Below are 13,074 nucleotides of genomic sequence, written 5' to 3'. Positions count from 1 at the left end.
TGACCTTGGGCAGGTCATTTGATCCCTTTAAACTTCAATCTACTCTAAAGTGGGACTGATAATAGTACCGACTCATAAGATTGTTATAAGAATTAAGCAAATTTGAATAAAGTACTTAGCACACAATAAGTGCTCAATACAAATTTGCCAATAATAATACTAACAATAACAAAACCACACATACTTCATATGGTGGTGCTTAAGATTAATTGAGATAATGTATACCTGGCACATAGTAGATTGTCAATAAATATTAATTCAATCCATCTACGACACATAGGCAAAGTCATGTTGACAAAAGCGCGGAGGTTTTGTTGGAATAAAATGAAATCGGAGGTTCCAGTCAGGAGGCTGTTCCAGGAGTCACAAGTGAGGTGGTGAGGATCTGCATTATTGTAGGTGAAATGGAAAAAGAAAGGAAAGAGCCAATCCCATGGGAAAGAAATTAGTCATAAAACCTGAAGCCAGAATGAAATTGGGATTAATAAGAGGGATCAATCAGCTCCGAGTTTGTAGGGGAAAATGGAAGAGTAGCAGCTGTATTGTTACCAGAGATCGGGAAGAAGGTGCTCACGTGGGAAAGAGAGCAAACTCATCTCAAGTGTGAACTTAAATGTCAAGTGTGATTAGACACCTGAGAGGATGCTCCTTTTGGTGATGACAAAAGACCTAGTTGGATCTAGGGGATGTGAGGGCCCCCAGGCTGGCTGCACGAGTGAGAACTCCCAGGGGCACCCCTAGATCAGAGTCACTTTCAACAAGGAGCATGTAGACTTGAACGATGTAAATGAGCGAAATAGAAACTCAAATAAACATCAAGAAAATGGCCTATACTGGAGATCTGAACTTTAGAAAGGGAAAGAGCAAACAAGATTTTTAAGAAGAAAGCTCTGTCATCCAAAAGATCAACAAATGTACCATTTGGTAAATGCTTCGAGCAAAAATATTTATTAAAAAAGCAAAAATGTTCAATGAGTATGAGCTACTAGTTCCTTCCATGTGAGATTTCTTCAAATTCCTTCCCCTAAAACACACACAGCTGCAACGTTTGGTTTTCTACCAAGAGTATCCTGCCTTGGCCCTGAAATGCCAATATTGATAAGTACAGTTGACCCTTGAAAAACACAGTGGTTAGGGGTGCCAACCACCCACCACCACTACCAGCAGTAGAAAATCCACATGTAACTTTGAACTCCCACAAAACTTGACCACTAATAGCCTACTGTTGACTGGAAACCTTACAGATAACATAAACTATGGATTCACAAATATTTTGTATGTTCTATGTATTATATACTGTATTCTTACAATAAAGTAAGCTAGAGAGAAGAAAATGTTGTTAAGAAAGTCATAAGAGAGAAAAATATGATTTTACAGTTCTGTAGTGTATTTATTTAAAAAAAAAAATCTGCATGTAAGTGGGTCCACACAGTTCAAACCCATGTTGTTCAAGGGTCAACTGTGTGAAGATAGCTACACTCTCACTTCACACCTGGGTAATCTCCCCTGAGGACATAGTTAAAATTTTTTTCAGTATATTGTGCATTTGAAGTTCATAATTGAAATTTGTGCTCAGTTTGGGCCTTCGACAACACTTACTTAAAACTAGCTTTGGTTCGAATATTATTTTTTAAAAATTACATAGTAATCTACTGGAAAGTAAAACAAGTAAAAACAATGCACTAGAAGTTAGAAGAGGTGGCTTTAGTCATAGCCTGGCCATTAACCAACTGTATAATTTTCAACTACCACGTAATCTTCTGTTGCTTACTTTCTGTATCTGGTAAAATGAGGAAGTTGGACTACATACATTCCAAGACCCCTTGAGCTTAAAGAATCCCGATCTGTTGTTTAAAGAAATCCCTGTTCATAGGGAGATAAATTAAAATGTCCTTTCGAAAATTTGGAACCCAGTTTGCCAAATAGTGGTTACTCAGTATGTAGTCAGAGCTTTGTGTACTCAAAAAAATGAGGCATTAAAGGGCCACAGACTTCTAAATTTCAAGTAAGGACATCAAGGAAAGAAAGCAAAGCATATGGGTAAGAAGTCTGCAGAGTAGTATGTGGGAGTCATGGCTTAGACTGGGAGCAAGTTTCCTGGCACCTGGAATGATGATTCTAAGAACGAACAGGGATCCAAGTCTTTAAGCTGTGCTAACTGAGGTTATCCTTTAAAGAGCTCCGCACTGAAGTCTAGAACACATGAGGCAACAAATATTAAAATTACATGTTTTCAAAAAAAAGGAGTGCCATGCTTATATTACAATTTCTTGATCCCCGTTGCCCTTTGCTGAACTGATGACTGTCTTGGCTTCTTCCTTGTGAGGGAAATGGCCCCGAGCACTTGTCAGGAGGAGGTGGGGGTGCTCCAGGGATGAGGGAAAGAGCACAGTGGTCCTCAGAGAGGAAGCAGGGAAACTGCCCCAGAATTGAATTGCAAGGGACGCTGCCCCCAGCAGGGCAGGTCTTCAGTTCCGTGTGGCCTTCTATCCTCCTTCAACTCAAACCCTCCACAGGAAACCCTCTGAGAAAGCAAAACGGCACAGTTAAAGTAAGATCTGATTTCTAAAATCCGATTGTTCTAAAAAGACAAGCTGTCACATTAATCTTAACCAACTCCTTTGAACAGCCCTTTGTTCTCACACAAAATACTTCAAAACATAAGAATTGACCAGCTCTCATATATTTTGTCATCTTAAGTATTTTAACCATTTCTGAGAAAAAATATGTGTTTGGTAATGTTCTGGGACTCAAATCACTTTAGTGTTTATGGATTAAGATATTTGACCCTCATGAACCTCAACAGTCATTATATTGTAAGATGGCCAGCTACAGCTTTGAAATCTTATTTTTCTGGCTCTCTTACAAAACAAAACATTTAGCAGCATGACAGACAAACAACTAATACTTTTCACCATGCAAAATTATTAAATTGTCACAGTTACAGAGCCTCTTTTAGTGGAAAATGCAATTCCTCAGTGACTAGAAACACGTTTTCCTCAGGAGAATACTCTTGTTGATTAGTGACTCAGCCAAGCACATTGCTAAATGTACTGTATGTACCAGCTGATGACTCAAAATATACTATGAAAGCAACTTTGTTAGGCATAGTTGAATGTGTGAAATATGCAGGGACATTTGATGAGCTTGAAAAAACAGAAGCTCCTGTTTGGGGGGTGGGGGGTGTGTAAAAAAAAGCCAAACCAGGACAAGGTACTTACCAAAACAAAACAAAACAAAACAAAACAAAACAAAATAAAATTGCAAACTTCCTGAGCATTTGTTTTTAGCTCATTGCTATCTCTCTTGGCCAATTTAAGAGTTAAACTCCTACTTTGAAAAGTCCAGTGTATACAAACGGTTCTCTGCCATCCAAGATAATTTGGGGGCTCTGCATGCATCTGTTAATGTTTCAACAAATATTTCTTGCACAACTGCTATGGACTAGGCCTCATGAATCATAGAGGTCAGGTTACATTTTAACCTTCGAGAATTCAAAATTTAATGGTACAAATAGGACATGTTAATACACAGCTGTAATACAAAATGGAACATGAGTCAAGAGATTCATAATCATAATAATAACAATGCAGATTAAACACTGTAGGCATTTAGAGCTTAGTATAATGTCCCTTTCTGATCATTCTGGCTCCAAAAAGCCACCACACAGACTCTGTGAGGATTCTATTGCTATCATCGGAAAGCAGGCAGAGCTGGAAGACCTCTGGTAGCAGACCAGAGGAGCCCTCTGTAAAATGGGGTTTCCTTCATAATGCACACTGGACAAAGCTCTTTGCCACATTTCTCACGTGGCAATCTTCTATTATATCCTTCTTCCTATGGCACGCAAGTCACAGATTTCTTTCTGGGGATAACCTGACCTCATCCAACAGGAGTGATAAAGTCCATTTCAAGGGGGCAGCCCAGCCAACCACCTGGGGGCCCAAGGCTCAGGTTCTGGACATGCTGGAGTAAGGTAAGACTTCTCAGCCTTTGCCAGAGAAAAGCAAATGCAAGCAAGATACTGCATTATCAGAATTACTCAGTATGAGTCATGTAACTGATAATCTGGAGTTTTTCTAATGACCTTTACAATTCCAGATTGCTCTCTATTCTCACTGTAGTAACCTCTCCCTCCCCAACACACAATCATAAAACTTTGGAGTGGGAAGAAATCTTGGGAGATCAAAATTTTACAGATAAGGAAATTGAGGCCCTAGAAAAGAGAATGATTTGCTTCAGCTCATCATATGACTAGTCAGCTGGTAGAACTGAGCTCCAGTCTGTCTCCTTTCTCCCAGCCCCTGCTCTTCCCTGCTGGACCACGGGGACCACCGTAATCTGGTTCACAGTGTCTCTCCCTCCCTTTTCTCTCTGAGCTGAGCCAGCTCATCTCATCAAGAGTGAGGCATTTGGATCCACTGACTCACCAGCTGAGATAAGAGCTTGCTAAAGGAAAGAAATCCTATCTTTATATGTGGCTTTATCTGAATCCTGGTTAACAAAAAGGAAGAGAGAAACTAAAATAAATGGAAAATAACAAAGGAACAAGGATTTAACCCCTAATGAACCATAATATATCATTTATAGTATTAAGTCCTACCTTCAGATTTGAATTATTTTCTGCAAATACTTCCTTTCCCTCTATATCTTTCATGCTTGTCTTAGTGCCACCACTAGATTACAAACTCTCCAGAGCAGGGCCCATGTTTCATACATCTGTGTATCAGTTCCTCTCTGTCTCCCCTAAACTTTTTATAAAATGTGTTGCAAATGGCCCGGACTTAGAAGAAAAGAACAGAGTAGTAATAGTCAGCTCATACTCCAGGAACTGCTCAGATTATCCATGGATAATTATCCATTTAGTCTCACAATAAGGTTATTACATAAATTCTGGTCATCCCCATTATATATACAGATAAGGAAACCCAGACAGAGAAGGTGAGGTCGCTTACTTAAAGCCATAAGGCTAGTGAGTGATAGAGCCAGGTTTCAAATCAAGGTAGACTTTCCCAAAATAAGTATTTTTTAAGCACTTCATGAGTCACTCTATTAGCCAACTCATTTACTTAACAAACATGTATTAAGCACTTGCTATTTGTCAAACACTGCTATAGATGAGAAATATAAGGCTCAACAGAAAATGAGTAAACAAATATTTACACAAACAACTATAATTGAATAGAGCTCATACTATAAACAAAATCTGAAGAAAACACCCTCAGAATGGGAAGAAGAAGACTTAACTCCATCTGAGGCTGGGGACACTGATCGGGGGCAGCCTTAGGAAGGAAATGTTGGAACTAAGTCCAAAAAGGTGTAAGTGTTGGTCTTCCGAAAAAAAAAAAAAAAGACTTTCAGTAGGGTCAGTGTCTAGATTTTTTTGTATCTTCAACATCTAGCAAAATGCCAAGTGTATAGTAATTTCTCAAGATATTTTTCTTCTTGTTAATAAGGATAACATGGAAATTTTAAATTTAAGAAAATATCCCACTTAAAAGAAAGAAAGAAACAAAGGAATGAAACAAAGAAACAAAGAAAGAAAATATCCCACTTACCCAATGACAACAGTACTTAAAATATCTTGGGTTCTGTCTTGGCCAGCTTAGGTTGCCATAACAAAATACCATAGGCTGGGTGGTTTAAACAACAGAAATTTATTTCTCACAGTTTTAGAGGTTGGAAGTCCAAGATCAAAGTGCCAGCATGGTCAATGTCGAGTGAGAGCTCTCTAGCTGGCCTGCAATGGCTATTTTCTCACTATATCCCCACAGGGAGAGAGAGTGAGGGGGCTCTCTGGTCTTTTCTTATAAGGATGCTAATCCCATCATTAGGGCTCAACTCGAATAACTTCATTTAAATCTAATTATCTCCCAAAGGCCCTATTTCCAAATACCATTACATTAGGCGTCAAGGCTTCAACATACGAATTTTGGGGAAAGAATTCTATCCATACCAGTTGCCGGAGAAATGGAAAGTAAGAGTCAGCTGTGCCCTGAGATTTTTCAGCCTGCCTTTACTAAGACTCCAGGCCCCGAGGACCTCTGGAATGAAAGAACTGGCCTTATTAAAGGAGTCACGCGAACATTCAACAAAGACTTGTTTTTGTTTGGATACGTGTTTTCACAGTCTTGTGCCACTGGATAGTTAAACCTCTGAGCTAGGATTCAGCGTCCCAAGATTGAAGTTATGGGAGTTCAATAAATATCTGAACTCCTACTGTGGGTTACACTCTTGAGGTAGTATAATAAAAAAGAAGTTCTGCTTTCAAGTGGATGGTACAGAAAATTGAATCATTAACTATAAAAGATGCCAGGGGCAAGGGGCACATAGGCAGGGGCTCTTAGTTTTAAAGAATATGAAGACATTCTGAAATATTCTTGGAGGTACAGTCATGCTACGATTTGAAGAATGGTTTGGAATACTCAAAGGGGAGAAAGAAAAAGGTAAAGAAAATACTCTGTTCCCTTTTTTCATGAAACCAGACAAAATAATCAGAGAATTATGAAAACATCTGGTCTATCACATTTCCCTGGGTTATGAATATCCAACTGGCAAGTCACCTAATTCTCCTGCATAACTGACTGGCTCTTGCAGTGTGTGTAAGTATATTTCCATAACAAGTCCAATATATATCAGCAAATTCATCCTGTGGGCCACAAAATATATGTTACCTGATTAACTAACATGGCCTCTTTGAATTTTGGATTTTATTAATACATAAATTGTAACTTTATAACTTAGGTTATATATAAATTATAACTTAGGCTATAATGCTATTATATAATCTTTTTTTCCTGGTGCCCTGAAGATCCTGGGTAATAAATAAGATGCTCGAGAATGCACCATATATTCCTAATGTATACCATTTTCTTATATGTGATTCTGGACAAATCATATTTAAATCATTAAATTAAAGTAAAGTAAAGTAAATCATTTAATTAAAAATCACTTAATCTTAGGGGTGCCTGGGTAACTTAGTCGGTTGAGCCTCCAACTCTTGATTTCAGCTCAGGTCATGATCTTGGGGTCCTGAGATTGAGCCCCGCATCGGGCTCCTCGCTCAGTGGGGAGTCTGCTTGAGATTCTCTCTCTCCCTCTCTCTGCCTCTCTCCCCGCTTACCTGTGTGCTCTCTTCTCTAAATAAATTAATAAATCTTTAAAAAAAAATTTAGGTTTAAGTTGCTTTTTTGAAAAAACAATTAGACTATCTATGACTATGCATTAGTTCAGGTAACGCTAGCTACTGTAACAAACCTCAAAATGTGTAATGAATCAAACAAAATGGAAATGTATTTCTTCTTAGTCATGTTAAATCTAAATCAATTCTCTTAGTTTACTGGCTAAAAGTCAGTAATCTGACCACATCTAACAGCAAAGGACTCTGGGAAATGTAGTCTAGCTGTGCACCCAGTAAGAGACAATAAGGGTGTGGTGAACAACTAGCCAGTCTTTACCATAAAACTGGATGTGTGTGTGTGTGTGTGTGTGTGCATATGACAATAAAATTTTATTAAATTTTAATTTTTACTATCACCAGAATTCTAATAGACCATGGGTAAAGGATATGATCAAACAATTCACAGGAGGAGATACAATTAGCAGATATACATGGGAGAAAATACTCAGCAGCATCAGCTGTCATATAAATTAAATAAAAACAAAGTGTCATTTTAGACATTAATATAGCAAATATTTTAAATCATGATAATATCCATGTGCTGGCCAGAATTTGATGAAGCTGGTATAATCATATATAGTTGATGGTCTTGGCATTTGGTACAACCATTTTGGAAAGCAACCTAACAATATGGGAATTTATCCTCAGTGTATATGTCCAAAAGAAGAAAAAGAAAAAAAACACATGAGTAACTATTTATTGCAGTGTTGTTGAATAAAATGAAAAACTAGAATTAGCAGGAACATTTATTGACAGACAAATGGTAGGAAATTTTGATGTAGCAACCAAAATGATAATTATGAAGGTATGAGCCTGTGACCTTCCATAAATGCAAAAAAAAGATGGTCATGTATACTAATTTTATTATTTTAGTTATATTGGATATATAAAATTTGTATTCTAAAAAAGGTACAAATTTCCAGTTAGGAGATGAGTAAGTTCTGGGGATGTAATATACACGTGGTGACTACAGTTAACAGTATTGTATTTATAATTGAAAGTTATGAAGAGAGCAAATCTTACAAGTTCTCATGATAAGAAAAAAAGGTAACCCTGAGGTGATGCATATGTTAACTAACCTTACTGAAGTAATCACTTTGCAATATATGCTTATCCTTGTGCAGGGGCCATGCTATCTTCTCTGTATCATTCCAATTTTAGTATATGTGCTGCCCAAATGAGCACTATATATATTTTTTAAAGATTTTATTTATTTATTCATGAGAGAGAGAGAGGGAGGCTGAGTGAGAGGGAGAAGCAGGCTCTCCATGGAGCAGGGAACCCAATGCGGCACTTGATCCCAGGACCCTGGGATCATGACCTGAGCCGAAGGCAGATGCTTAACCTACTGAGCCACCCAGGTGCCCCACGAGCACTATACTTATATCAAATAATCATGTTGCACACCTTAAACTCACACAATCAATTATATCTCGATAAAGCTGGAAAAAACCAAAAGTGACTTGCCCTGCAAACCCCACATATAATAACAAAGTGACAAATCCGTTCTACAAAACTTTGATTTGGTCTGTCTCTCTCTGCTCGAAATAGCATGCTGTGACTTCTCTGTAAAAATACATTTTAAGGAACCTTGATTTTTTGTATTTTGGCAATATTTATAATATATTTTAATGGGTATATCAAAGATAAGTTAGTGATAGTGATTTTTTTTGTTGAGAAATGGTAATCTAAACACCTACTGAAAATAATTCAAAGTATTTAAATATGAATGGAAAAGTGTTTTTCTTAACTCCGAAAAGAAAAAGTTTGTTTGTAAGAAAGAGGGGGAAAAAAGTGAACAGTGATTACCTGTAGGGAGTGGAAGTACGGATTCTGAGGGGAAAGAAGACATTTTTGACAAAAATTATACCCTTCCATATTGTTTAAATATTTTACCGTGTATCCGTATGATTTTAACAATTAAAAAAATAGTATGTATGCTATGGTAGTAACTACATGTAAATTATATCGGCTTATGGATATGTGCTCGAAGGGAAGATGGAGACAGTTGATTTGTTATAATGGTAGAGATTATGTGCAATTTTCCTCTTCCTCTGAATGTGAAAACAAAAGAACAGCTGTCTAAAATACTTTGGGAAGTAAATAAAATATAAATAGTACATTAATGTATGAATGAGTGGGAAAGTACTGAAACAAGAAAGGGATTGATAAAATATTTATAAGAATTCACATTTGTGTGTGTAAATACAATTATTTCCAAATAGCCTTGACAGGAGGAAGTGGCTCCAAAGCAAGTCAATCCTAGAGGGCATCCTGGAAGAGGCAGACTGTGATTTGATATTAGAAGGATGATAAGGATATGACTGAGAGGGACTCTTTAAATTTTGACCAGCTGTATCCCTGAGAAGACAAATAACCCCCCCCCCCCCCCGTCGTCCCTTTCAGGAGATGACAAGGTGCTGCGGTTGTGGCACCCAAACATCAGCACCAAGCCAGTGGGGAAACTTGTGGGGCACATGTTCAGCATCACGGAGATCGTAACAAACGAGAAAGATCAACACGTCATCAGCCTCTCCTCTGCAAAGGTAACAGAATACAACATAAATGAAACCAACTGCATTTTCCCCTAAGGTCAACAGATTTTCCTATTTTCTATTTTCCTATTTCGAATAGGAAAATCTAGAATACATACACAGTTTTTGACTGAAATAGCTGTTATCACTGAGAAAAATATTGTCAGTGTGAAGAAGGAAATGATGAGCCACTGTTCCTGCTGGGTTTCTGCTGACGAGGGTGCATGGAAGAACACGTTTGAAGACAGGCGTCAGGAAAGCAGCGCTGGGAAGGAGCCAATGTGGCCCTCCCATGGCAGACGGGACATTTTGGGCAAAGACAGAAAGAGTGAGGCTTCTGTTATAGTGGTTGTCATTAAACAGTGTTTTAAATTTCTAACCAATATACTCAAGAAAAAATGAGTTACGAATATTAGATATGAAGAGACTGAATCATTGTATTTGCAAATAATGTGATTGTCTCCTTGAAAAATTCAAAAAGATCAGCTTAAATTTTTAAAAATTGAAGTACAGTTGACACACAAAATCGGCTTGAAATTTCAAGAGCAGATAAGTCAGTAAGGTGGCTCGTGACAATAGCAATTTCTAAAAAAATAAATAAATTTCTACATAAGAGCAGTAACCACATTGGTTAAAGAGACAGCACTCACAAGAGCAAAAAGTCTGAAATACCTAGAAATAATCTTGATAAGCAATACTCACTATTAATATTAAGATAACTATGAAATTTTTCTGAGGCACTTTTATTTAAGAGCATGAACAGAGGGATATGCTGTGTTTCTGCATGCGACTATGGTACGGTAAAAGGTATTCTCCATCAAATTAAGCTATTTTTAATGCTATTATTTTTTAATGCTATTCATGATTATTTAAGTATCAGTTTGCCAAGTTTAGTGTTAATGTAAAAATACTGACATACAAGAATAGCTTAGAAACTGGAAAATATCATTATAAGCTGGCATTTTTTCTCCCTCTCAGATACTAACACATATCCTAAAACTGCAATAAATAAAACAGAGCAGTAGTTGATGCAGAACTAGTTAAGACACATCCATGAGAAAAGAGAAAAAGCAAGAATGAGTTCATGTATGTATGGGAGTTTGCATATAATAAAAGTAGGACTACAAATCTGTGAGTTTGTTCATTAAATGTTGGGAAAAGTGATTAACCATATAAGGAAACCATATAAGGTTAACCATATAAGGTTTGTTCATTAAATGTTGGGAAAAGTGATTAACCATATAAGGAAAAAATATGTAATCAGATGATCATTTCATAATAAACCACAAAATACATCCCATATATGTTAAAGATCTTAAATGTAAAATACAAAAACATAGAAGTTCTGGAATTTTCCATAAGAAAATACAGGTGAATATTCATATAGCCTTTGAGTAATTCCTAAGCATCATACCTGTGGCTAAAGGAAAAATAAATATGACTACGTAAACATTCAAACTTTCTGTGAATTATAATAATAATTAACATTTATTGGGGCACCTGTGTGGCTCAGTCTGTTGAACATCTTTCTCTTGGTTTCGGCTCAGGTTATGATCTCAGGGTCCTGGATCCTCACGCTCAGCTGGGTCCCAAGTCAGCTTGGGATTCTCTCCCTCTGCCCCTTCCCCCACTCATGCACGCACGTAAGCTCTCTCCCTCTCTAAAATAAATAAATAAAATCTTTAAAAAAAAAAAATTACCATTTATCAAGAGTTCACCAAGTGCCAGGCACTGTGGCCCATATTTTACATACTCAAACTCACTTGATGCTAATAACAACCCTATAAAATAATTATCACAGTTTTGCATATGTAAAGGCAAATGAGACCTAAGTAACCTGCATAAGGTCGCATAGCTACCTGGTGGCTAAATGTAGCATTCATCATCTCAAAGAAAGAAAGAAAGAAAGGAAGGGAGGGAGGGAAGAAAGAAAGAATGGAAGGGAGGGAGGGAGGGAGGAAAGGAGGGAGGGAGGGAGTGAGGAAGGGAGGAAAGGAGGGAGGGAGGGAGTGAGGAAGGGAGGGAGTGAGGGAGTGAGGGAGGAAGGAAGGAAGGAAGGAAAGAAAGAGAGAGAAAGAAAAGAGAGAGAAAGAAAAGAAAGAAAGAAAGAAAAAAGAAAAGAAAAGAAAAAAAAGAAGAAAAGAGTTTCTCCTTGTGATAGGAACCCTTAGGATCTTAGGATCTACTCTCTTCACAACTTCCCTACACACCACACATCAGTGTCAGCTACAGTCACCGTGCTGTATGTGACATCCCCAGTGGTTACTTATCTTGTACCTGGAAGTTTGTATCTTGTGACCCCCTTCCCCCAATTCCCCCTCCCCTCCATTCAGTAAGTTACGATATATCTTTTCACATAATAGAAATATCATACTGACTTTCAACATTATATAGATGAACAATAATGTGAAAATATCTAAACATTATTTGAAATATAGTGAAACAGTATGTAAGAAACTAAACCATTTTATTTTTTTAAAGACTTATTTATTTATTTGAGTGGAGGGAAGGGCAGAGGGAGAGGGAGAGAAAGAATCTCAAGCAGACTCCCTGCTTAGCATGGAGCCCAATGTGGAGCTCGATCTCACAACCTGGAGATCATGACCTGAACCAAAATCAAGATTTGGATGCTTAACCGGCTGAGCCACTTTGACGCCCTGAAATTAACCCATTTTAAAGTATATCTTTGACTAGCCTATATTACCAGAGGAGATTAACAAGATGCTAGTGTTTACCTGGGTGCAAGACTGTGGATGAATTAAAATTTTTTTTTCTTTTTTGTGTTTTTTTTTCTTTTCTTTTCTTATCTATTTCTTACAGTAAATAAGCATTGCTTTTATAATAAGGAAACTATTTTTAATTTTAATTAAGTTACAAAGAAATTTTAACGGTACTGGAAAGACAATGAAGGTTTTGAGGCACTAAAATTAAACCACGTTATGAATTGAGAACTGAGGACCCCTCTAGAGAAATTAAAGAAAACAAAGATATCTTTCTAGCAAACATTTAGGCCACTCATGCCCAGAGGTGAACAGACACAAGACATTAGCTTTCCAATTTCTTGTAAATGTAGCAGGTGTATTAACATGATGCTCATACAACCATCACAGCAACTCCAGTTGGCAAATTATTTATATCTTTCCACACGTTTTCCTCATGTGTCAAATGTAGTTTTGCCTCCAGGGTTGTTATAAAGATTAAATGAGCTCATCATTTATTTCTTGAGCATCTCTTATGTGACAGGTGCTTCTGGGTTCCAGAGAGGGAACACTGAATGAGGCACTTGTCACAGGAAGTTTCCATTCTAGGAGAAGAGAGAGACAAACAAAGTAGCAAATAAAGTGGAAGACAGCAGGCTAA

General features: G+C 37.3%; 1 protein-coding gene and 1 non-coding gene across 2 annotated transcripts in view; one reads left to right on the top strand and one right to left on the bottom strand.

Moving 5' to 3' along the window:
• The window catches only part of WDR64 (WD repeat domain 64), a 149,436-nt gene that overhangs the window by 68,839 nt on the left and 67,523 nt on the right, over positions 1-13,074 (top strand). Inside the window, exon 10 of the mRNA XM_036121626.2 lies at positions 9,587-9,726. Within this exon, the coding sequence (XP_035977519.2) occupies positions 9,587-9,726 (140 nt within the window). The remainder of the gene's footprint in view (positions 1-9,586; positions 9,727-13,074) is intronic.
• On the bottom strand, positions 8,262-8,365 carry LOC118554256 (U6 spliceosomal RNA). Its single transcript, XR_004926399.1, has one exon. It is a non-coding gene; the product is annotated as a U6 spliceosomal RNA (small nuclear RNA).

Source organism: Halichoerus grypus, chromosome 7 (genome assembly GCF_964656455.1).
Source record: "Halichoerus grypus chromosome 7, mHalGry1.hap1.1, whole genome shotgun sequence".
Lineage (NCBI taxonomy): Eukaryota > Metazoa > Chordata > Mammalia > Carnivora > Phocidae > Halichoerus > Halichoerus grypus.
The sequence above is the reverse complement of the archived record's forward strand: the minus strand, read 5'-3'. Positions and strand labels throughout refer to the sequence as shown.